This window comes from Salvelinus namaycush, chromosome 3, assembly GCF_016432855.1.
Source record: "Salvelinus namaycush isolate Seneca chromosome 3, SaNama_1.0, whole genome shotgun sequence".
Taxonomy (NCBI): domain Eukaryota; kingdom Metazoa; phylum Chordata; class Actinopteri; order Salmoniformes; family Salmonidae; genus Salvelinus; species Salvelinus namaycush.
Window position 1 is genome coordinate 7,369,187 of NC_052309.1, and position 27,170 is coordinate 7,396,356.

At 44.6% G+C, this 27,170-nt stretch overlaps 1 protein-coding gene across 1 annotated transcript in view; it reads left to right on the forward strand.

Annotated features, from left to right (window-relative positions):
• LOC120044891 (endoplasmic reticulum metallopeptidase 1-like) overlaps positions 1 to 27,170 on the forward strand; it is a 59,504-nt gene that overhangs the window by 13,193 nt on the left and 19,141 nt on the right. The window contains exons 3-9 of the mRNA XM_038989614.1: positions 1,987 to 2,114; positions 3,193 to 3,298; positions 10,030 to 10,176; positions 10,407 to 10,499; positions 19,008 to 19,220; positions 19,798 to 19,921; positions 20,223 to 20,319. Coding sequence (XP_038845542.1) covers positions 1,987 to 2,114; positions 3,193 to 3,298; positions 10,030 to 10,176; positions 10,407 to 10,499; positions 19,008 to 19,220; positions 19,798 to 19,921; positions 20,223 to 20,319 — 908 coding nt within the window. The remainder of the gene's footprint in view (positions 1 to 1,986; positions 2,115 to 3,192; positions 3,299 to 10,029; positions 10,177 to 10,406; positions 10,500 to 19,007; positions 19,221 to 19,797; positions 19,922 to 20,222; positions 20,320 to 27,170) is intronic.

Consider the following 27,170-nt stretch of genomic DNA (forward strand, 5'->3'; position numbering starts at 1 on the left):
TTTTAAGTCTAATACTGCGGGTAATGGAGTCGCCAATGACTAGGGTTTTCAATTTGTCAGAGCTAATGGTGGGAGCCTTCGGCGTCTCAGACCCCGTAACGGGAGGAGTAGAGACAAGAGAAGACTCGGCCTCAGACTCCGACTCGCTACTTAATGGGGAAAACCGGTTGAAAGTTTCTGTCGGCTGAATGAGCGACACCAGTTGAGCATTCCTACAGCATTTTCCTCCAGAAGCCATGAGAAAGTTGTCCGGCTGCGGGGACTGTGCGGGGGGTTTATACTAACGTTACTATCTCTACTTACTGGTGGCACAGACGCTGTTTCATCCTTTCCTACACTGAAATTACCCTTGCCTAATGATTGCGTCTGAAGCTGGGCTTGTAGCACAGCTATCCTCGCCGTAAGGCGATCGTTCTCCTGTATATTATGAGTACAGCGACTGCAATTAAAAGACATCATGTTAATGTTACTACTTAGCTTCGGCTGTTGAAAGTGCTGACGAACCATGTCCAGATAAAGCGTCCGGAGTGAAAAAGTTGAATGAGGGAAAAAAGTTGTGATGGAAAAACTAAAAATATAAACGGTAATTAAAAAGTAAAAAGAAAAAAAAACGTAAAGTTGTCAGCTAGCAAAGTAAGGTTGGCAACAAAACGCACAGCAACAAAACGCACAGCAACACGTCTGCAAATTCAAGAGTGTTGCTTGTCTGATGGTTAGGGGACTGTTGCTATCATTGTGTTGCTTGTCTGATGGTTAGGGAACTGTTGCTATCATTGTGTTGCTTGTCTGATGGTTAGGGAACTGTTGCTATCATTGTGTTGCTTGTCTGATGGTTAGGGAACTGTTGCTATCATTGTGTTGCTTGTCTGATGGTTAGGGAACTGTTGCTATCATTGTGTTGCTTGTCTGATGGTTAGGGAACTGTTGCTATCATTGTGTTGCTTGTCTGATGGTTAGGGGACTGTTGCTATCATTGTGTTGCTTGTCTGATGGTTAGGGAACTGTTGCTATCATTGTGTTGCTTGTCTGATGGTTAGGGAACTGTTGCTATCATTGTGTTGCTTGTCTGATGGTTAGGGAACTGTTGCTATCATTGTGTTGCTTGTCTGATGGTTAGGGAACTGTTGCTATCATTGTGTTGCTTGTCTGATGGTTAGGGAACTGTTGCTATCATTGTGTTGCTTGTCTGATGGTTAGGGTACTGTTGCTATCATTGTGTTGCTTGTCTGATGGTTAGGGAACTGTTGCTATCATTGTGTTGCTTGTCTGATGGTTAGGGAACTGTTGCTATCATTGTGTTGCTTGTCTGATGGTTAGGGAACTGTTGATATCATTGTGTTGCTTGTCTGATGGTTAGGGTACTGTTGATCTCAATGTGTAGCTTGTCTGATGGTTAGGGAACTGTTGCTATCATTGTGTCGCTTGTCTGATGGTTAGGGAACTGTTGCTATCATTGTGTTGCTTGTCTGATGGTTAGGGAACTGTTGATATCATTGTGTTGCTTGTCTGATGGTTAGGGTACTGTTGATCTCAATGTGTAGCTTGTCTGATGGTTAGGGAACTGTTGCTATCATTGAGTTGCTTGTCTGATGGTTAGGGAACTGTTGCTATCATTGTGTTGCTTGTCTGATGGTTAGGGAACTGTTGCTATCACTGTGTTGCTTGTCTGATGGTTAGGGAACTGTTGATATCATTGTGTTGCTTGTCTGATGGTTAGGGAACTGTTGCTATCATTGTGTTGCTTGTCTGATGGTTAGGTAGTAAGTGATTACTGTTGCTCCCACTGTGTGATTATGCAATCAGCCTTCCAGGCAGGAATTTCAGCAGGGCATTAATTGTCACACACACACACACACACACAAACACACTAATCTCGCTCACCAATATTCAGAGACACACACATATAGTTTTATGAGACCACACACACAGTGTTACTGTGCCAGCCTTCCTCAGTCTCTGACCCCATGTAACCTGTGTGTGTGACAGGTGCAAGTGACGATGCAGTGAGCTGTGCGGTGATGTTGGAGGTGCTCCACTCCCTGGCAAACCTCTCCACACCTCTACGACACGGGGTGGTGTTCCTCTTTAATGGAGCTGAGGAGAATGTGCTGCAGGTGAGAGAGACCCTGGAGGACAATAGTGAACACTGGACAGAGAGAGACACTGTGGAACAGTAGTGAACACTGGACAGAGAAAGACACTGGGGGACACTAGTGAACACTGGACAGAGAGGGACACTGGGGGACACTAGTGAACACTGGACAGAGAGGGACACTGGGGGACACTAGTGAACACTGGACAGAGAGGGACACTGGGGGACACTAGTGAACACTGGACAGAGAGGGACACTGGGGGACACTAGTGAACACTGGACAGAGAGGAACACTGGCGGACACTAGTGAACACTGGACAGAGAGGAACAATGGGGGACACTAGTGAACACTGGACAGAGAGGGACACTGGGGGACACTAGTGAACACTGGACAGAGAGGGACACGGGGGGACACTAGTGAACACTGGACAGAGAGAGACACTGGGGGACACTAGTGAACACTGGACAGAGAGAGACACTGGGGGACACTAGTGAACACTGGACAGAGGGACACTGGGGGACACTAGTGAACACTGGACAGAGAGAGACACTGGGGACACCAGTGAACACTGGACAGAGAGGGACACTGGGCGACACTAGTGAACACTGGACAGAGAGGGACACTGGGCGACACTAGTGAACACTGGACAGAGAGAGACACTGGGGGACACTAGTGAACACTGGACAGAGAGGGACACTAGTGAACACTGGACAGAGAGAGACACTGGGGGACACTAGTGAACACTGGACAGAGAGAGACACTGGGGGACACTAGTGAACACGGGACACTGGGGGACACTAGTGAACACTGGACAGAGAGAGACACTGGGGGGCACTAGTGAACACGGGACACTGGGGGACACTAGTGAACACTGGACAGAGAGAGACACTGGGGGACACTAGTGAACACTGGACTGGATGTTAGGAGGTCAACTAAGTTCACACAATCACATTTTGAGTGAACATACATTTTCAGCCAGAATCATAAATGCTATTCCTCTTGTGTAAGGGTTGCTTGTTCTTGTAAAATGATATTAAATTACATAATATGGAATGTGAAGTATATATATATTTTTAAACTCTTCTCCCCACCACCCCAGGCAAGTCATGGCTTCATCACTCAGCATCCCTGGGCCAAGCAGGTCCGAGCCTTCATCAACCTGGAGGCTGCAGGCGTGGGCGGCAAAGAGGTGGTGTTTCAGACAGGTAGGTGGAGACACACACACACACACACAGGTGGTAGGTGGAGGCAGCAGGGGTGGGGGGGACAAAGAATTGGTGTTTCAAAGAATTTGTGTTTTCTAAGTAGAAGGTGCCCCCTACACCACAGATCTAGGATCAGATTAGCCTACTCCCAAACCTAACCTTGAACAGGAGAATAAATAAAGTAGTATCTGATCCTAGATCTGTGGGGTAAGGGTTAGGGGCAACTTCTACCTACTCTGTGTTTTAGACCAGTGATTGGACCTGGATCCAGGCCAATGGGAACATATTTATTTAGGTGTCTGTGTCAGCAGCTGAACAAACCTTCCTGGCCCTCAGGGAACGGAATAGAGCGGTCATACAGGAACACCTGGCAGAATGCAAATGGCCCCCATCAATGTCAGCTTGAGGAGAGAGAGGTGTGTCAGGAAAATCAATTCACTGGCTGCAGAAAGAAACTGGCTGCTGTTGTAAAATATCTTATGCTTGGAATTGACCCCAATTAGTCGACTGGTCGGTTGTTTGGTCGTTAGGCGATTTGTTTTAGTCGAGCAGTAACATATATATATCTCAGTGAACTAATCCATTGCGGAGGCCTAGACTAAAAGACAATTTATACTTGATCTGAAAATGTGGTCGGTGTGGAGTATGGGACGTAATTGCGGAGCCTCCAGAGGGCAAATCCAGCTCTGTACCGCATCGCCACGCTCCTCCCAAATGTTATAACAATGTGGAGGGCTCTGTATAGCTCTGCATTGACCTGATTGGTTGACGGTAGGTGGGGGCGGTACATTCTGTAGAAAACACAAACTCACTTCCTTGACAACAGCTTTGCACTGCTCAGCGAAGCACAAGAAGTGTGAATGCCCTGACTTCTGCAGAGGCAGTATCACCGTAAATGCTGCACCGTCAATGCAGATTGACCATGTAGTACCCAGATGCACAATACACTGCTCTCTCCAGAATGCGCTCTCTCCAGAATGAGCTCTCTCCAGAATGAGCTCTCTCCAGAATGAGCTCTCTCCAGAATGAGCTCTCTCCAGAATGCGCTCTCTCCAGAATGCGCTCTCTCCAGAATGCGCTCTCTCCAGAATGCGCTCTCTCCAGAATGCGCTCTCTCCAGAATGCGCTCTCTCCAGAATGCGCTCTCTCCAGAATGAGCTCTCTCCAGAATGCGCTCTCTCCAGAAGGCGCTCTCTCCAGAATGCGCTCTCTCCAGAATGCGCTCTCTCCAGAATGCGCTCTCTCCAGAATGAGCTCTCTCCAGAATGAGCTCTCTCCAGAATGCGCTCTCTCCAGAATGCGCTCTCTCCAGAATGCGCTCTCTCCAGAATGCGCTCTCTCCAGAATGCGCTCTCTCCAGAATGCGCTCTCTCCAGATGGAGCTCTCTCCAGAATGCGCTCTCTCCAGATGGAGCTCTCTCCAGATGGAGCTCTCTCCAGAATGCGCTCTCTCCAGAATGCGCTCTCTCCAGAATGAGCTCTCTCCAGAATGAGCTCTCTCCAGAATGCGCTCTCTCCAGAATGCGCTCTCTCCAGAATGCGCTCTCTCCAGAATGCGCTCTCTCCAGAATGCGCTCTCTCCAGAATGCGCTCTCTCCAGAATGCGCTCTCTCCAGAATGCGCTCTCTCCAGAATGCGCTCTCTCCAGAATGCGCTCTCTCCAGAATGCGCTCTCTCCAGAATGCGCTCTCTCCAGATGGAGCTCTCTCCAGAATGCGCTCTCTCCAGATGGAGCTCTCTCCAGATGGTGCTCTCTCCAGATGGAGCTCTCTCCAGATGGAGCTCTCTCCAGATGGAGCTCTCTCCAGATGGAGCTCTCTCCAGATGGAGCTCTCTCCAGAATGCGCTCTCTCCAGAATGCGCTCTCTCCAGAATGCGCTCTCTCCAGAATGCGCTCTCTCCAGAATGCGCTCTCTCCAGAATGCGCTCTCTCCAGAATGCGCTCTCTCCAGATGGAGCTCTCTCCAGATGGAGCTCTCTCCAGATGGAGCTCTCTCCAGATGGAGCTCTCTCCAGAATGCGCTCTCTCCAGAATGCGCTCTCTCCAGAATGCGCTCTCTCCAGATGGAGCTCTCTCCAGATGGAGCTCTCTCCAGATGGAGCTCTCTCCAGATGGAGCTCTCTCCAGATGGAGCTCTCTCCAGATGGAGCTCTCTCCTGCCAATTTGTGCACATTCATTGTTTCATGACTTCATTGTGTGAATTTTTTGCGTTTGATTGTTAGTGTCTATCAATTCCCCATTACATATATAACCACTAGTACCTTTACCATTAATTCCTATAATTTCTAATCTACAATGTTTGTTACTTTGTTTATGTTAATTTATTTCAATGCATTGAATATTATTATTCCAGTCTTTTACAGTTCTCATTGTCTGAGTGGGCATGTTGTTTGCTGAGCGCACAACCTATGCTACACTTGTGAGAAACAAGTTTTGGTTTATTTCATTGCATTTACGAGTTTTGTTAGTTTAGTCATAGTCTTTTGTTTGGAGTGCTCCTGCGCAAATGTAGGCATGTAAATGTGCCCATTTGGGGATCTGATAGTATTTCTGATTGGCTTAACGCACCACCACTAATGAGCTGTGGAGCTTCCTAAAGTAATGTTTTCTTCACCTCAAACAGCAAACAAAGTCTGTTTTTACATCCATTGAGAATGACAATAGTTCCTCAATGTACTTGAACAATCTTTCCAGGCCTCTCCCTTTCGATAACAACTCAGCGTGAAAGGGAAAAATGCTATGCTTTAATCCAGTGGAAACATCATAAAATAGGCCTGACTGATTACTTCTCATCAGGGCTTGACTTGGACTGAAATAGGTTCCGGTCCTCATTTTGGGTTCTGGTACTGTTTATATTTAGGTGCAGGAGCTCCTCAACACTTCTGAGCTACTATTCTATAAGAGGAACAGGAGCTCAAGCAGTAGAACATGTGAGGTGTCGGTACTCCGCTCTGGTGAGCTCCTGCCCAAGTCAAACACTGCTTCTTATGCAAATAGCCTACAGCTGTGTCTGTCCTGAGCTCACTGGTGTGGAGAAACTGAGGGCCCAGAGTATTTTATACAATGTTGCAGGTTAGCTAGCTCAAGCTTCAGGCCAGACCCAAGTTAATAGTTGATACAATGTTTCAAGTTGGTTGCAGACAGGACATGTGTAGCCAATGTGATTTATAGGATATTTATATTAAAATCTGGATGTTTTCTACCTGCAGGCTGCAATGTTTTTATTTGTTGCCTTTATGTAGGCTATTTTTATATAATTAGCAAAGGCAATAGAAGTAACTTTTTAGGTTTGTATAATTTTCATTTAGATTTGGATATAATTTTGATTAACCACATGGTTTTGAAATAGGAAGATGTTATTATAAATTAAATATAACTGTTTCACGAGAATATGTATATGAAAACCATAACTGGCAGATCAGTAGAAATTGTAAGATAAATTGGCATTCCACATGAGAAAGGTTGCTGACTCTTCGTGTTGCCTTTTACCGGCTACTTCAGGAGAGTAATGTCAGAATCTATGAAAGCCAGCAGGAGGAAGATGGTCGGGTTAAAGTTGTTTTCTTCCTCTAGATCTCTGACTCCCTCTTGAGTCATTTGTGTGTTATTTCATCCAACAGTGAGTTTAAAGCATCAGACAAGCTCAATGCATATAGTTGATTTTATTAAAACACATATGGTGTGTCTATATATCGAAAAATACACGTTAAAAAAGAACAGACTACTTTCGATCTACCAAGATTTTCTTTAGTCGGGGACTGCCCTAATCCTTTAAAGCAGCCTTTCTTAAAGTATGGGTCGCACCCATAGTGGGTCGCGGACCTGTTAATAGTGCATCGCGAAGTGTCATAGTTAATGTATAATTATTTAATGAATTACTGGAATTGATTTGTTCAAGTGCAACTGTGCTCACTGTTCAATGCGATCTCTGTTTAGCAGCTGTATCTCAGCTCTGTTTAGCAGCTGTATCTCAGCTCTGTTTAGCAGCTGTATCTCAGCTCAGTTTGGCAGCTGTATCTCAGCTCAGTTTGGCAGCTGTATCTCAGCTCAGTTTGGCAGCTGTATCTCAGCTCAGTTTGGCAGCTGTATCTCAGCTCAGTTTGGCAGCTGTATCTCAGATCTGTTTAGCAGCTGTATCTCAGCTCTGTTTAGCAGCTGTATCTCAGCTCTGTTTAGCAGCTGTATCTCAGCTCTGTTTAGCAGCTGTATCTCAGCTCTGTTTAGCAGCTGTATCTCAGCTCTGTTTAGCAGCTGTATCTCAGCTCTGTTTAGCAGCTGTATCTCAGCTCTATTTAGCAGCTGTATCTCAGCTCTGTTTAGCAGCTGTATCTCAGCTCTGTTTAGCAGCTGTATCTCAGCTCTGTTTAGCAGCTGTATCTCAGCTCAGTTTGGCAGCTGTATCTCAGCTCAGTTTGGCAGCTGTATCTCAGCTCAGTTTGGCAGCTGTATCTCAGCTCAGTTTGGCAGCTGTATCTCAGCTCAGTTTGGCAGCTGTATCTCAGCTCTGTTTGGCAGCTGTATCTCAGCTCTGTTTAGCAGCTGTATCTCAGCTCTGTTTAGCAGCTGTATCTCAGCTCTGTTTAGCAGCTGTATCTCAGCTCTGTTTAGCAGCTGTATCTCAGCTCTGTTTAGCAGCTGTATCTCAGCTCTGTTTAGCAGCTGTATCTCAGATCTGTTTGGCAGCTGTATCTCAGATCTGTTTAGCAGCTGTATCTCAGCTCTGTTTAGCACCTGTATCTCAGCTCTGTTTAGCACCTGTATCTCAGCTCTGTTTAGCAGCTGTATCTCAGCTCTGTTTAGCAGCTGTATCTCAGCTCTGTTTAGCAGCTGTATCTCAGATCTGTTTAGCAGCTGTATCTCAGCTCAGTTTGGCAGCTGTATCTCAGCTCAGTTTGGCAGCTGTATCTCAGCTCTGTTTAGCAGCTGTATCTCAGCTCTGTTTAGCAGCTGTATCTCAGCTCTGTTTAGCAGCTGTATCTCAGCTCTGTTTAGCAGCTGTATCTCAGCTCTGTTTAGCAGCTGTATCTCAGCTCTGTTTAGCAGCTGTATCTCAGCTCTGTTTAGCAGCTGTATCTCAGCTCTGTTTGGCAGCTGTATCTCAGCTCTGTTTGGCAGCTGTATCTCAGCTCAGTTTGGCAGCTGTATCTCAGCTCAGTTTGGCAGCTGTATCTCAGCTCAGTTTGGCAGCTGTATCTCAGCTCAGTTTGGCAGCTGTATCTCAGCTCAGTTTGGCAGCTGTATCTCAGCTCAGTTTGGCAGCTGTATCTCAGCTCAGTTTGGCAGCTGTATCTCAGCTCTGTTTGGCAGCTGTATCTCAGCTCTGTTTGGCAGCTGTATCTCAGCTCTGTTTGGCAGCTGTATCTCAGCTCTGTTTGGCAGCTGTATCTCAGCTCTGTTTGGCAGCTGTATCTCAGCTCTGTTTGGCAGCTGTATCTCAGCTCTGTTTGGCAGCTGTATCTCAGCTCTGTTTGGCAGCTGTATCTCAGCTCTGTTTAGCAGCTGTATCTCAGCTCTGTTTAGCAGCTGTATCTCAGCTCTGTTTGGCAGCTGTATCTCAGCTCTGTTTGGCAGCTGTATCTCAGCTCTGTTTGGCAGCTGTATCTCAGCTCTGTTTAGCAGCTGTATCTCAGCTCTGTTTAGCAGCTGTATCTCAGCTCTGTTTAGCAGCTGTATCTCAGCTCTGTTTAGCAGCTGTATCTCAGCTCTGTTTAGCAGCTGTATCTCAGCTCTGTTTAGCAGCTGTATCTCAGCTCTGTTTAGCAGCTGTATCTCAGCTCTGTTTAGCAGCTGCACAAGTGGGAGGAAGATGCGTGTGCTTCGTCGTTCACCAGATCTTTTTCCTGCAGTTTTCTTGAAGATCACTCCGCGACCCACACGCTGCAGCTCTGTCGTTCAGCAGCAGATAATGTGCTGTCAGCCACTGACTTGTCATCCCCACTCTCAATCACTCACCGCTGTCATCAAATGGACTCAAACTAGCCACAAGTTCTGACTGAGCTCAATCGTCATGAAACGCAAATACAGCGATGAGTTTCTCTCTCTTGGTTTTGTACAAACTTTGAGAAATAACGAGTATCACCCGTAATGTGTGTTGTGCAGAATTAGTTGAATGGTATCAAATACATTGTTTCCATGGTTTCCAGGTGTTTGATGCCATTCCGTTCTCTCCGTTCCAGCCATTATTATGAACCTTCCTCCCCTCAGCAGCCTCCTGTGGTTCTGTTATACATCTGTGCGATGTGATCAGGCAGTTTTTTTCCCAGTTCAGAATGAAAATGATTTATGGTATTTCAACAGCTACAGTTCCAACCTTGACAGATAAGAGTGTTTTTAATGGGTAAAATAAACATGAATATATATTTATATGGGTATTTCATTGTTATTTGTTTTTGTCTATATTGCATTTGTTTTAGGCATAACGGCAATGAAATGTACCAATATTTACGTATAGTTGCATATTTTTCTAAGCTTGGGACCCAGGAAAACACAGAATTTCTCATTTGGGTCCCAGGCTGAAAACGTTTAAGAACCCCTGCTTTAAAGGGTGGACTCTATGTACAAGTTTAAAGTGATGGTTTCACATCTTTTACGAGTCCCTCCTGTCTTGGCTCTCCTTCATTGACACACACACACACACACACACACACACACACACACACACACACACACACACACACACACACACACACACACACACACACACACACACACACACACACACACACACAGGTCCTGAGAACCCCTGGTTGGTCCAGGCCTATGTCCATGCTGCCAAACATCCCTTTGCCTCGGTGGTGGGACAGGAAGTCTTCCAGAGCGGTGTGATCCCATCTGACACGGACTTCCGCATCTACAGGGATTTTGGAAACATTCCAGGTAGGGTAAAACTTCTGCCTTCTTCGATCTCCGCTCTGCTGCCATGTCTACTGGCAGACTAGCCGACTGCCTATCCGACTGCCTTCACTTTATTTAATGGTTGTCTGAGTTCATCCTTTAGTGTGTTTCTCATTAGCCTCTAGATGAACAGTTCATTTCCATTCCCCCTAGCTGAGCATTGTTAATCTCACTGACCTGACCCTCTTGTCCCTCTCTCTGTGTCTCTGTAGGAATTGATTTGGCCTTCATTGAGAACGGTTTCCTCTACCACACCAAGTACGACACATCCGACAGAATACTGACTGACTCCATCCAGAGGGCAGGTAAGTTCTATGGGCCCCATAGCGGTGCTTTCTCTGTTATGAACAGAGAATGTTGTCTGTGTGTGGGAAGAGGGCTGTTTCTCCATCTCCAATTTGAGGCTGGAGGTGATGCATGTCTCTCTGGGAGTCTGAGGAGACTTCTACCATGGTGTTTGGCTAGCTCAGCTCAGGTCATTGTTGGTGGGGGTTAAGCAAGAGGAAGTGGGCTATGCCTTCTTCCCAGGGTGAACCAAGCATGTCACTGCAGCACCACACTCTGCTGGCTCACGTGGCGATGTGCCAGACGCTGAGGTGAACAGAGCTGTGTCCTGGACGGTCACTAACGCCCGCCCCCAGATCAGACCAGACAGGCAAGCTATACCTCCCTCCATCAACTTCACTCCGTCTCTCCACGTGCCAATGCTCAGCTCAGGCCAGACGGGCAATCTACACCTCCATAACCTTCTCTTCTTCTCTCCTCTTTGTGCTCCCTGGCTCGGCTCAGCTCAGGCCGCCAGACAGATCTGCTGTAGGCTCGGCTCAGGCTGCCAGACAGACAGATCTGCTGTAGGCTCGGCTCGGCTCAGGCCGCCAGATAGACAGATCTGCTGTAGGCTCGGCTCAGCTCAGGCCGCCAGACAGACAGATCTGCTGTAGGCTCGGCTCGGCTCAGGCCGCCAGACAGACAGATCTGCTGTAGGCTACGCTCAGCTCAGACGGAGACAAAACACTACTTACCTCATTATCACCAATGGAGTTCACTCACTCAAATCATGGTGCCAATACTTTCATACACACCGTCCACTTACTGTTAACACACTGTGATGTGCAACATGATCCTATTTGTTATAATACAGCTTTAATGGCAGCAAGAGTCAATAGTTTTTCAAATGACTCCAAACAACCGGACAATCAGACTTTAGTACAGACAGACAACCTCTTTCTATTCCTCAGAGCCCACCTCAGATGAGCACTCAGACCCATTACAGTGTGTTTTACCCTCCGTTTGCTCCCTCCTTCCCTCTCTCCCTCCCTCCTTCCCTCTCTCTCTCCATATCTCATTTATCAATGACAGCTCTACTGTACCGTAGGCTGTAGCTCACAACCTAGTCCTCAACGCAGCTAGGTAGCCCCTCTCTGCTCCCTACTCTCACTCCACATTCCATCCATTAATGAAAATGACTGCTCAAACAAGCACTTACCTCCCTGGTAGTGTAAACACAATCTGCTGTAGGCTGTAGCACACCTCACATTGCTCAACCTCTACCAACGGTCACTCTCCTCTAACCTTCACGCCAAGGTAGCTTAAACACCCTTCACTGTCTGTAGCACACATACTGCCCAACCAAGCACTCTACTCTAACCTCTAACTACCAGGTAGAATAAACACCACATACTGCTCAACCAAGCACTCTACTCTAACCACCAGGTAGAATAAACACCACATACTGCTCAACCAAGCACTCTACTCTAACCACCAGGTAGAATAAACACCACATACTGCCCAACCAAGCACTCTACTCTAACCACCAGGTAGAATAAACACCACATACTGCTCAACCAAGCGCTCTACTCTAACCACCAGGTAGAATAAACACCACATACTGCTCAACCAAGCACTCTATTCTAACCACCAGGTAGAATAAACACCACATACTGCCCAACCAAGGACTCTACTCTAACCACCAGGTAGAATAAACACCACATACTGCTCAACCAAGCACTCTACTCTAACCACCAGGTAGAATAAACACCACATACTGCTCAACCAAGCACTCTACTCTAACCACCAGGTAGAATAAACACCACATACTGCCCAACCAAGCACTCTACTCTAACCACCAGGTAGAATAAACACCACATACTGCCCAACCAAGCACTCTACTCTAACCACCAGGTAGAATAAACACCACATACTGCCCAACCAAGCACTCTACTCTAACTACCAGGTAGAATAAACACCACATACTGCCCAACCAAGCACTCTACTCTAACCACCAGGTAGAATAAACACCACATACTGCCCAACCAAGCACTCTACTCTAACCACCAGGTAGAATAAACACCACATACTGCCCAACCAAGCACTCTATTCTAACCACCAGGTAGAATAAACACCACATACTACTCAACCAAGCACTCTACTCTAACCACCAGGTAGAACAAACACCACATACTGCTCAACCAAGCACTCTACTCTAACCTCTAACCACCAGGTAGAATAAACACCACATACTGCTCAACCAAGCACTCTACTCTAACCTCTAACCACCAGGTAGAATAAACACCACATACTGCTCAACCAGGCACTCTACTCTAACCACCAGGTAGAATAAACACCACATACTGCTCAACCAGGCACTCTACTCTAACCACCAGGTAGAATAAACACCACATACTGCTCAACCAAGCACTCTACTCTAACCACCAGGTAGAATAAACACCACATACTGCCCAACCAAGCACTCTACTCTAACCTCTAACCACCAGGTAGAATAAACACCACATACTGCTCAACCAGGCACTCTACTCTAACCACCAGGTAGAACAAACACCACATACTGCTCAACCAAGCACTCTACTCTAACCTCTAACCACCAGGTAGAATAAACACCACATACTGCTCAACCAGGCACTCTACTCTAACCACCAGGTAGAATAAACACCACATACTGCTCAACCAGGCACTCTACTCTAACCTCTAACCACCAGGTAGAATAAACACCACATACTGCTCAACCAAGCACTCTACTCTAACCTCTAACCACCAGGTAGAATAAACACCACATACTGCTCAACCAGGCACTCTACTCTAACCACCAGGTAGAATAAACACCACATACTGCTCAACCAGGCACTCTACTCTAACCACCAGGTAGAATAAACACCACATACTGCTCAACCAGGCACTCTACTCTAACCACCAGGTAGAATAAACACCACATACTGCTCAACCAAGCACTCTACTCTAACCACCAGGTAGAATAAACACCACATACTGCTCAACCAGGCACTCTACTCTAACCTCTAACCACCAGGTAGAATAAACACCACATACTGCTCAACCAAGCACTCTACTCTAACCACCAGGTAGAATAAACACCACATACTGCTCAACCAGGCACTCTACTCTAACCACCAGGTAGAATAAACACCACATACTGCTCAACCAAGCACTCTACTCTAACCACCAGGTAGAATAAACACCACATACTGCCCAACCAAGCACTCTACTCTAACCACCAGGTAGAATAAACACCACATACTGCTCAACCAAGCACTCTAACCACCAGGTAGAATAAACACCACATACTGCTCAACCAGGCACTCTACTCTAACCACCAGGTAGAATAAACACCACATACTGCTCAACCAGGCACTCTACTCTAACCACCAGGTAGAATAAACACCACATACTGCTCAACCAAGCACTCTACTCTAACCACCAGGTAGAATAAACACCACATACTGCTCAACCAGGCACTCTACTCTAACCACCAGGTAGAATAAACACCACATACTGCTCAACCAAGCACTCTACTCTAACCACCAGGTAGAATAAACACCACATACTGCCCAACCAAGCACTCTACTCTAACCACCAGGTAGAATAAACACCACATACTGCTCAACCAAGCACTCTAACCACCAGGTAGAATAAACACCACATACTGCTCAACCAGGCACTCTACTCTAACCACCAGGTAGAATAAACACCACATACTGCTCAACCAGGCACTCTACTCTAACCACCAGGTAGAATAAACACCACATACTGCTCAACCAAGCACTCTACTCTAACCACCAGGTAGAATAAACACCACATACTGCTCAACCAAGCACTCTATTCTAACCACCAGGTAGAATAAACACCACATACTGCTCAACCAGGCACTCTACTCTAACCACCAGGTAGAATAAACACCACATACTGCTCAACCAAGCGCTCTACTCTAACCACCAGGTAGAATAAACACCACATACTACTCAACCAAGCACTCTACTCTAACCACCAGGTAGAATAAACACCACATACTGCTCAACCAAGCGCTCTACTCTAACCACCAGGTAGAATAAACACCACATACTACTCAACCAGGCACTCTACTCTAACCACCAGGTAGAATAAACACCACATACTGCTCAACCAAGCACTCTACTCTAACCACCAGGTAGAATAAACACCACATACTGCTCAACCAAGCACTCTATTCTAACCACCAGGTAGAATAAACACCACATACTGCTCAACCAGGCACTCTACTCTAACCACCAGGTAGAATAAACACCACATACTGCTCAACCAGGCACTCTACTCTAACCACCAGGTAGAACAAACACCACATACTGCTCAACCAAGCACTCTACTCTAACCTCTAACCACCAGGTAGAATAAACACCACATACTGCTCAACCAGGCACTCTACTCTAACCTCTAACCACCAGGTAGAATAAACACCACATACTGCTCAACCAGGCACTCTACTCTAACCACCAGGTAGAATAAACACCACATACTGCTCAACCAAGCACTCTACTCTAACCACCAGGTAGAATAAACACCACATACTGCTCAACCAAGCACTCTACTCTAACCACCAGGTAGAATAAACACCACATACTGCTCAACCAAGCACTCTATTCTAACCACCAGGTAGAATAAACACCACATACTACTCAACCAGGCACTCTATTCTAACCACCAGGTAGAATAAACACCACATACTGCTCAACCAGGCACTCTACTCTAACCACCAGGTAGAATAAACACCACATACTGCTCAACCAGGCACTCTACTCTAACCACCAGGTAGAATAAACACCACATACTGCTCAACCAAGCACTCTACTCTAACCTCTAACCACCAGGTAGAATAAACACCACATACTGCTCAACCAGGCACTCTACTCTAACTACCAGGTAGAACAAACACCACATACTGCTCAACCAAGCACTCTACTCTAACCACCAGGTAGAATAAACACCACATACTGCTCAACCAAGCACTCTACTCTAACCACCAGGTAGAATAAACACCACATACTGCTCAACCAAGCACTCTACTCTAACCACCAGGTAGAATAAACACCACATACTGCTCAACCAGGCACTCTACTCTAACCACCAGGTAGAATAAACACCACATACTGCTCAACCAAGCACTCTACTCTAACCACCAGGTAGAATAAACACCACATACTGCTCAACCAAGCACTCTACTCTAACCACCAGGTAGAATAAACACCACATACTGCCCAACCAAGCACTCTACTCTAACCTCTAACTACCAGGTAGAATAAACACCACATACTGCTCAACCAGGCACTCTACTCTAACCACCAGGTAGAACAAACACCACATACTGCTCAACCAAGCACTCTACTCTAACCACCAGGTAGAATAAACACCACATACTGCTCAACCAGGCACTCTACTCTAACCACCAGGTAGAATAAACACCACATACTGCTCAACCAAGCACTCTACTCTAACCACCAGGTAGAATAAACACCACATACTGCTCAACCAAGCACTCTACTCTAACCACCAGGTAGAATAAACACCACATACTGCCCAACCAAGCACTCTACTCTAACCTCTAACTACCAGGTAGAATAAACACCACATACTGCTCAACCAGGCACTCTACTCTAACCACCAGGTAGAATAAACACCACATACTGCTCAACCAAGCACTCTACTCTAACCACCAGGTAGAATAAACACCACATACTGCTCAACCAAGCACTCTACTCTAACCACCAGGTAGAATAAACACCACATACTGCTCAACCAGGCACTCTACTCTAACCTCTAACCACCAGGTAGAATAAACACCACATACTGCTCAACCAGGCACTCTACTCTAACCACCAGGTAGAATAAACACCACAAACTGCTCAACCAGGCACTCTACTCTAACCACCAGGTAGAATAAACACCACATACTGCTCAACCAAGCACTCTACTCTAACCACCAGGTAGAATAAACACCACATACTGCTCAACCAAGCACTCTATTCTAACCACCAGGTAGAATAAACACCACATACTGCTCAACCAAGCACTCTACTCTAACCACCAGGTAGAATAAACACCACATACTGCTCAACCAGGCACTCTACTCTAACCTCTAACTACCAGGTAGAATAAACACCACATACTGCTCAACCAAGCACTCTACTCTAACCACCAGGTAGAATAAACATGTCCACACATAAACAGTAGTGGGGGAAATAAAGTATCTAAAATAGAAGCAGCCCATCAAGACAGTCATGAAATATTACTATCTTGAGGAGCTATTTTGAACAACACAGCAGTCTAACCCAGTATGGTGGAGAAAGAACAGATAAGGAAGGAAGGAAGGAAGGTGTGAGAGTATATCTTAAAGCAGGGTTCCCTAACTGGCGCCCCGCACGATTTATTTGGCTCCCCAAGTTTTCTGAGCAGTTTTTTATTGTTGGACATAAGACTGTAAAAACACCGGCAAATGAACTCCAAGTGATTTTAATTTTGGAAATGTCTCCCAAAGTATTCCCACGCATAAGAGATTCTGTATATGTGATTGTTTACAAATGTAAGCATAATTCTCCTAACCTGCTGCGTTAATTCTCCTAACCTGCTACGTTAAAGCACTTCGGTATTGAAGTGGCGCGAAAAGAGTATTTCCCCATATCTTAGAAGGTATTGGTCTGTCCACTACCACCATGATAAATGGACCAGGATCTGTTTTAGAAGTAATTCATCTTTATCCTCACATCTGGTCCAAAACTATATTCATGCTCTCACTTCTGGTTGTAATCTGGTCCAAAACTATATTCATGCTCTCACTTCTGGTTGTAATCTGGTCTAAAACTAGATACATGCTCTCACTTCTGGATGTAATCTGGTCCAAAACTAGATGCATGCTCTCACTTCTGGTTGTAATCTGGTCTAAAACTAGATACATACTCTCACTTCTGGTTGTAATCTGGTCCAAAACTACTATAGATACATGTTGTTAGTTCTGGTTGTAATCTGGTTCAAAACTACTATAGATAAATGCTGTTAGTTCTGGTTCAAAACTAGATGCAAATCACTTATACCTTCCTCAATTTGTAGTGTAATTCTTAATCTCCGACTGGGTGGAGGGAATTAGTGAAACTCTAAGAACATCAAATAATTTCAGTATGACAAGGCCTAGTTTCCCCCAACCCAGAGGACCAGCCAAGCTAGCCTGCTTAAACCAGACTGAAAGCTGTGGCTCACCACTGTTTCAGTTTAAACACAGCTTAAGTCAGTTTGGATTCCAGGCTACCAGGCAGCCAATGTCCAAATGAAAGCAATGCTTTATGTTTGCGTTCTGGGGGCAGAAGGGACTCCGTGGAGATATCAAACGGAACACTGGAACAATGGAGCTTTGTGCAAGGCTGGCCATTTTACCAGGCTAAGCTGTTGTTTACTTACTTTTGTGTTTTCAAGCGAACAGAGAGGGGGAGATGCACTGGCAGCATACCAATCCTTGGTTCAGTTACTATTGGAAATCTTTCAAATACTTTAAGCATTTGCTCTAGTCTAGTTTACCATGGAGTGCCAGATGTTTGCGATTTGCTGTTTTGGACATTTCTATTGGTCCATTTAAGCCAGGCAAGCTCAATCAAGCACAGACAAAGCTTTTAAATAATTTAGCATATTATTTGAACCCAGCTCTGCAGCATACTGAGATCATTCATAACCCACTGACAGCAGGGGACATCACAGACAGGCAGCACAACTGACCCAGCCCTCAGTCTAATCATAACACACTAACGCTATGCTAGACAAACACAATACGTTTGTGTATTTTTGTGTTGTATTTGTTTAGGGATTGATGTTGTCTTGGCATAGAATGCAGCACATTCATGTATTTCATCCTCCCACTGGTCCCTTTGTCTGTCTGTTGGTTTAATGATTGATATATTGCATTGTTTGTTTAGAAAATGCTTCTATTGAAGACAGTTGCTCTACTCGGTATATCAGTGAATCACTGCAGCTATTCAGGCTAAAGGGCACAACAGCAATATAATCCAGCTGGGATTTGATCAGACAAACCCTCTCATCTAATGGCGTGGTAGGTAGCCTGGTGGTTAGAGCTTTGGACTAGTAACCGACACGTTGCAAGATCGAATCCCCGAGCTGACAAGTTAAAAATCTGTCATTCTGCCCCTAAACAAGACAGTTAACCCACTGTTCCTAGGCCGACATCGAAAATAAGAATTTTTTCTTAACTGACTTGCCTAGTTAAATAAAGATAAAATAAATAATGTCCATGGATATTAATAACTGTTAGGCCAAAGAGCTTTTAGACTGAAGGTCAAATGTAACAGTTTTTTAGAATCATAAACAATCTCATCATAAACAATGTTTTTAGCAGCTAATGGCAATCTCTAATAAATACAAATTCTACCTTAAATCTCATCTGGAAGAGAGGCCTGTTTTGTACCCAATTTACACCAGTGGGTTCAATAAATCAAATTTGACTTCACTTCACCTCCTTCCCGTATCCCTAGGTGACAACATCCTGGCGGTACTGAAGCACCTGGCGATGTCTGAGGAGCTGGCGGACTCGTCCGAGTATCGTCATGGCAACATGGTGTTCTTCGACCTGCTTGGCATTGTGGTGGTGGCGTACCCGGCCCGCGTTGGTACCATCATCAACTACATGACTGCCATGGCAACCTTCCTCTACCTATTTAAGAAGTGCTCCCATCCCAGTAATGTGGGTAAGTGGCATCATGAGCATAGATTGCGACCTGACCCAGATTTGTGTGAAGGCAGGGAGTATTGTCAACTGTTGTTATGAACAAATGCAGCGAAGAGTACAGTAAATGTAAAAGGCACACAAAATCAACTGTGTAATGTTGGGATTCAGTCTTGTCAGGTGTCCTCTACTTTGGTCTAATCATTTTCCCATAATCTCCAAACTGTTCCCTTTTTTAATTGCTACCATGATTATGTGTTTTCATATTTCTTCTGTAAGAAACCTTTCTATTTAGCCCTCTCCATATAGGCCAATCCCCACGAGTGTAAAGGGTTTATGTGTTTGAGCAGAGCAGGTTAGTTTGGTAATGTGGGGGACCTTTATTGGTTGTTTCCCTCTAAAGTGTGTTAAAGGATGAATGACTATCTGTGTACAGCAGAGTTGGGGTAAATTCCATTTCAGTTCAGGAAGTAAACTGAAATTCTAATGTACATTTTCTTCAATGGCTTTCTCCGGGGGAAAATATAATTTCAGTTGACTTCCTGAATTGACCCCATCCCTGACTAGCTGTGTACTGTATCTCCCTCTCTCTTTCCCAGGAGGTCGTTACATAAAGGAGCTGGCCTATGCCACGGCGGTGGTCATCCTCAGCTGGTTGGTCACTCTGCTGACAGTGCTCATCATAGCCTTGGTTGTGTCGCTGACAGGACGATCCATGTTCTGGTATTAACACTTGAAACACACATTTTCTTCAGGAAGTGTACATTTTCTAGTTTATTTAGACAACATTTATTTGACCATTTAGACATAAATAACAAATGTCCAGAGTATAACAAGAGAAGATGTATGGAAGTAGATGTATCCAATCACTCTTTTTTCTGTGTGTTTATATTGGATTGCCCCAACCACACACTTTAGAGGACAACTTTATTATTTTAACAATATAGAATATTGTCATTACTTATAGAAGTATAAGTCATATCATTTTGCATAAATATAGTTTTCTTTCTCCGTTGTCCTCTAGGTACAACGACTTCTATACATGCATCTTTATGTACGGTTCTGCTGCCACTGGGACGATGGTCCTGATCCACACACTGGCCAAGAACCTCTACTACGGGGTGAGCTGTGTGTGTGTGTGTGTGTGTGTGTGTGTGTGTGTGTGTGTGTGTGTGTGTGTGTGTGTGTGTGTTTGTGGTGTATGGGTCAGTTGTTTGTTCACCCGCACTCGCCCACAATTGCTAATAACCCATCCACAACCACCCGACTATATGTAATAATGTGACAATCTGAGGCCCACACCCAACCCTCTAGCTGTAGGCTAGTCCGAGACGGCAGAACCATTTTTCTGAAAGGGGGTGCAGGATTTATTTTGTTGTTGCCTGATTTAGATATGTTTCTGCTTATAATTTCCAACATTTTGGTAGAATATTTGTTAGTCAACTTGTCTATAATTAGATACATGAAGCTTCTCTTCTGTCATACAGTGCATTCGGGAAAGTATTCAGACCGCTTCCCTTTTTCCACATTTTAAGATGCTACAGCCTTATTCCACAGTTGACAGTGCACGTCAGAGCAAAAACCAAGCCATGAGGTTGAAGGAATTGTCAACCTTCCAGAAGAACAACCATCTCTGCAGCACTCTACCATCAGGCCTTTACGGTAGAGTGGCCAGATTGAAGCCACTCCTCAGTAAAAGGCACATGACAGCCCGCTTGGAGTTTGCCAAAAGGCATCTAAAGAAGTCTCAGACCTTCTCTGGTCTGATGAAACCAAGATTGAACTCTTTGGCCTGAATGCCAGCGTCACATCTGGAGGAAACCTGGCACCATCCCTACGGTGAAGCATGGTGGTGACAGCATCATGCTGTGGGGATGTTTTTCATTGGCAGGGACTGGGAAACTAGTCAGGATCGAGGGAAAGATGAACGGAGCAAAGTACAGAGAGATCCTTGATGAAAACCTGCTCCAGAGTGCTCAAGACCTCAGACTGGGCGCGAAGGTTCACCTGCCAACAGGACAACGACCCTAAGCACACAGCCAAGACAATGCAGGAGTGGCTTCGGGACAAGTTTCTGAATGTCCTTGAGTGGCCAAGCCAGAGCCCAGACTTGAACCTGATCAAACATCTCTGGAGACACCTGAAAATAGATATGCAGCGACGCTCCCCATCCAACCTGACAGAGCTTGAGAGGATCTGCAGAGAAAAATAAGAGAAACTCCCCAAATACAGGTGTAGCGTCATACCCAAGAAGACTTGAGGCTGTAATCGCTGCCAAAGGTGCTTCAACAAAGTACTGAGTTAAGGGTCTGAATACTTATGTAAATGTAATATTTCTAAATACCTGTTTTTGCTTTGACGTTATGGGGTATTGTGTGTAGATTGATGAGGGGGGGAAAATGATTTAATCAATTTTAGAATAAGGCTGTAATGTAACAAAATGTGGAAAAAGTCAAGAGGTCTGAATACTTTCCAATTGGACTGAATGTCTATGGATTCAGTATGTTGCCCTAGAACAGCTATTCTCAGACTGGGGTAGGCGCAATGCCGTCGGGGGTACGCCAAATAAAAATGTGATAAACATTTTCAAGCAGTCCATTTAGATTTTCCAACGTGGCTATACATTTGGGTGATGTTTTTTTCTCGCCTGAGTAGCCTCGTTTCACTGCCAAAAATAAAATGAAACCATCTAGTGTTCAGCGAAATAACAACACAATGTCAAATACAGGTAGTCAAATAATTAACATCCAATCACATTAACCGTTACTCTCTCGCGGGAATTCCATTAACGGTCCGTATGTAGCCAAACGTAGCTGCTGCTCGTTCGGTTTCTTCAAAAATTGATGAATGGTTAAAAACAGTTAGGCCCGCGTCCATAGAGACACATACCAGCTCTACTGGTAGTACTGTTACTACCAGCAGTACTATACCTGCACCTGTCGACGACACAAGTTGTTCTGCTTCCACGAGCCCATCCAATGCTAGCATAAGTATTTCTACATTTGTTGCTAGCCCCGGCTAGCATGGACACTGACAGTTGTGAATCTGATGCAGCCGAAGAGCTACTGCCCCCTTACATTGATTTGGGGTTCACTTATATTGAGAATAGTGCCTTTCCTCAGCCACAGTGTGTTATATGTGCAAAAGTATTTTCTCACAACTCAATGAAACCTTCACTCTTGTGCAGACATTTAGAAACAAAACATGCTAATTTGAAAAATAAGCCACTGGAGTTTATTGAGTGAGAATTAAGACAACTTTTGAGTTGTAAGACATGTATAAAAGCAACATATACCATTAATAAGAAGGGGCTAGAAGCGTCTTATATGATGAGCTACCGAGTGGCTAGGACAGGCAAGCCCCATACTATTGTAGAGGACTTAATTCTTCCTGCTGCTGCGGATATGGCTGGGACAATGCTGGGGGAAAAAGCCCCAAAAAACAATATAGACAATGCCTTCATCAAACAACACTGTTTCACGACGCATCAGTGACATGGCAGGAGATGTTTTGAAACAATTACTGCTTTGCATACAAGCCAGTGAATTATATGTGTTACAGCTGGATGAGTCAACAGACGTGGCGGGACTGGCACAGCTCCTGGTATATGTCCGTTATGTTTATGGGGGGTCAATTAAGGAAGACTTCCTCTTCTGGAAACCAGGATAACAGGAGAGGATAAGTACTGGACAGCTTTGTGACATCAAATGGACTTTGGTGGTCAAGATGTGTTGGTATCTGTACTGATGGCGTAAAAGCCATGACAGGGAGACATAGTGGACTGGTAACGCGCGTGCAAGCAGTTGCTCCCGACGCCACTTGGGTACACTGCAGCATCCACCGAGAGGCTCTTGCTGCCAAGGGAATGCCTGACAGCTTGAAATATGTTTTGGACACCGACAGTGAAAATGGTTACCTTTGTTAAAGCTTTAACCTTTGTTAAAGTTTTCTTTACTGACCATAATTTTCACTTGTCTGGCCGCTTGCATGATGACGAGTTTCTCACACGACTGGCCTATCTGGGTGATGTTGAATGATCTGAATCTAGGATTACAGGGACTCTCCGCAACTATATACAATGTACGGGACAAAATTAAGGCTATGATCAAGAAGTTGGAGCTCTTCTCTGTCTGCATTAACAAGGACAATACACAGGTCTTTCCATCATTGTATAATCTTTGGGTGCAAATGAACTCAAGTTTACGGGCAATGTCAAATGTGATATAGCGAAGCACCTGAGTGAGTTGGGTGCACAATTACGCAGGTACTTTCCCGAAGCGGACAACACAAACAACTGGATTCGTTATCCCTTTTCATGCTCTGCCTCCATTCCACTTACCGATATCTGAACAACAGATTCTCATCGAAATTGCAATAAGCGGTTCTGTGAAAAATTGAATTTAATCAGAAGCCACTGCAAGATTTCTGGATTGGGCGGCGCTCAGAGTATCCTGCCGTGGCAAATCGCGCTGTTAAGACACTGATGCCCTTTGCAACCACGTACCTATGTGAGAGTGGATTCTCAGCCCTCACTAGCATGAAAGCTAAATGCAGGTACCGACTGTGTGTGGAAAATTATTTAAGACTGAGACTCTCTCCAATACAACCCAACATTGCAGAGTTATGTGCATCCTTTCAAGCCCACCCTTCTCATTAACCTGTGGTGAGTTATTCACAACTTTTGTTGAACAAATAAGGTTTTGTATGTAAGCTGGTTAAATAAAGAGCACAATGATGTATTATTATTAGTGCCCTGGTCCTATAAGAGCTCTTTGTCACTTCCCACGAGTCGGGTTGTGACAACAACTCACACTCATTCTTATGTTTAATAAATGTATTGTGTGTGTGTGTGTGTGTGTGTGTGTGTGGCAGGTTTACAATGATGGCAAAAAACAACATTTGACAGTGCACTTACCCTGGTGCTATTTGACAGTACGCAGCTGATCGTTGAATGTTTGAAGGGGTAGGGGATTATAAAAAGGTTTGGGAACCACTGCCCTAAAAGACTAAGTAAACCCGTGCTCACCATACATCGATAGAATGAATGCTTCAATCTAGTTGACATTGGTAAAGTTTTCTCTGTCATTTCTGCTTCTTTCTCAGAGCAAATACGTTTAGGGATCGGGGAGGAAATGCAATAGCAAAAAAAAAGGAATGATTTTCTTTACCAAGTTTCTGAAGGACATCAGTTTGACCGGTTGTACGGAAATAGAAAGCTGTGTAAAAGTGCCAACATGTTTCTGATAAGATTTAAGTTCTGCTTGGATGCATATTTAATGTGGTTGAAATACTATCAGCTTTTATGATGCTGATAAATATAGCACCTCTACAGATGGTATCTAACTGCACATTCACATTCTCTCAAGATACTGAAATAAATCATATTTCTCTACTCCTGTTTCTGAGTAAAAATGTAGCCTACATTTGGTGTATCATTTTAGTGCAAGAAATGTTTCATTCTGCAGGAGTTAATGTTAAGGCTCTGTGAGAGGTTATAGACCTACAGTCAGTGTCCAGATTTCAGTTTCCATTTTACTCATCTGAACAGTAGGCTACAGTTCCCTTGACGTGTCATAGGCCTATTTTGAAGTCCGATCTTGTGACTGTTGAATGTGTATAGCGCCTCACAATCACCACACAACACTGTCATCATCCTCTTTTACCACTTCACCTAATCTTTCCCAAACATGACTTTCTGGTCGTCCCTTCTCTTTATTTTCAACTCTACATTTCACAGCTTTTCTCTTATTGAAGTAAACTCCGACATTGTCCTTTTTGCCTTCGTGGATCGACGTTAACCTTTTCTGCCTGTTCCCAGTCGTGTGGCCTATTTGGCGGTAGTACAGTTAGGCCCAAAAGCTTTTGCACTAGTACCAGATAGCCTAAAATAATTAAAGAAAAACCTCAGTGTAGCCCATAGATGCAGTTGACCGGGAAGTTCATGAGCAGATGAGCTCCTGAATCTTTCAGAATTATTCTACAAAAAGATAGATTTAGAGTTGGATAAAGTTTAGATTTTTTTTTTTTTTACAAGGACATATACATGATACTACCCTCCACAACCTAACCTTAATTCCAAATCCAAACTCCAAACACACATCCTAACCTTTAATTCCAAATCCAAACTCCAAACACACATCCTAACCTTTAATTCCAAATCCAAACTCCAAACCCACAGCCTCGTTTTGGACAAAATTCTCACTGCTAATGTTTCTTACTGCTATCCAGCAAACTTTCTGATAACCCAACAACCAGCGATAGAAGCACAACAGAAACCCGAAAAATATAATCCAACCTGGAACTGAGTAAGTAATGTTCCGTCTGTAGCTACTTCTAAAGCCTAGAAGGAAAATAACATTACAATAATCTCTATATATTTTACTTCATAAGGACTGAATGCTAAGTTAAGGCTACCAAGCTTGATAGGAAAGAACAGATCTGTCTGCAACTTCAATTTCCACTGAGGTGTGAAGTGAAAGCCCTTCAGCCCAACTATGGCAGCAGAGTTCCTCCCCCAACCAAATTTTTGCCCCCTGCTCCATGCCTTCCCCCTTTGCAGAGGCCACCACAGTACAGTATCCCTTGGATATAAAAAATGAGAGAGTACAAAGAGAAGCTCCTCATGGACAATCCAGAGACACTTTTTACTGACTGCTACAAAAATAGGAAAGAAAGCAACTTAATCTTCCACACAGACCATCCCTGGGCATTGCACACTGCTATAAGAGCACAGCAGCCTCCAAGAGAGAGGGTATGAAGATGGAAGATCAGAATACTGGAAAACAAGGACCCTGAGACAACCTATTCAATCTGTACAACAATGGAACAGTGGCGGTGGGCAACTTCAAAACACTTTCAGCAGGACTTCCACAGAATCAAAGAGAGAGCACGGCAGGAGAAGCTCTCGCTTGATGACGACTACCCCACTCCAAGCTAGTCTGATCACACCTCTTCAAACTGCCCTGCAGACGAGGAGAGTCACCCCCATAGTCGAGAGGGATACATTCAGAGATGGTGAGCTAGTCCACACACGCCAGACAGCACAGAACCACAAAACAGACCAGCACAACCACACACCCCTCCCCCAGCAGGACCTGAAGGGCTGAAGGTAGAGCTGGCTGCACTCCGGTCTGAGGTGAGAGAACTTGAGGAAAGAGAGGAACACACAGCCCAGCTAACAGCACTGCAGGAAGAGGTGAGAACTGAGATGCGACAATGAACAACTCATGAGAGCTGCTGCCCTCATCAAACAGTGAGCTTAAAGCATCAGACAATCTTAATGCATACCGTGCATCCGGAAAGTATTCAGACCCCTTGACTTTTTCCACATTTTGTTACATTACAGACTTATTCTAAAATGGGCAAAGTAGTTTTTTTTCTTCTCATCAATCTACCCACAATACCCCATAATGACAAAGCAAAAACAGTTTTTTTGAAATTTTAGCACAGAAATACCTTATTTACATAAGTATTCAGAACCTTCGCAATGAGACTCGAAATTGAGCATAGGTGCTTTGATTTCATTAAAACACATAGGGTGTGCCTATGTATGGAAAAATACAAGTACAAAAAATTCTACCAATCAATTAGTCGAAACAACAGATTACTTTGTCAACCAATATTAATTATTTTGTCGGGGACAGCCCTACTCGATACTGCAGCGATTATCACAATGTGAAGCCTTGCCTGTTAGAAAAGTCAAACTCACCTAGTCATATGACTGAAAAAGTTCTACCACCCAGACCAGACGCTTTGAAAAGCTTTTATTCTGAAATTCAGTTCAGCCCTGCAGGTTTAAAACAGCATGCGTATGTTGTGCTTTCAACAGACTTGTGTCAATAGTGCTATAGTCTTATGCCCAGCCTAGCCACGTTTATACAGACTCAGCTTCTGTTATTGACCTCTCTGTTCTGTCTGTAACCACGTTGGGTTATTTTGGTATTGTCCTGGGTGCATTTGTTCCACGGGTGTG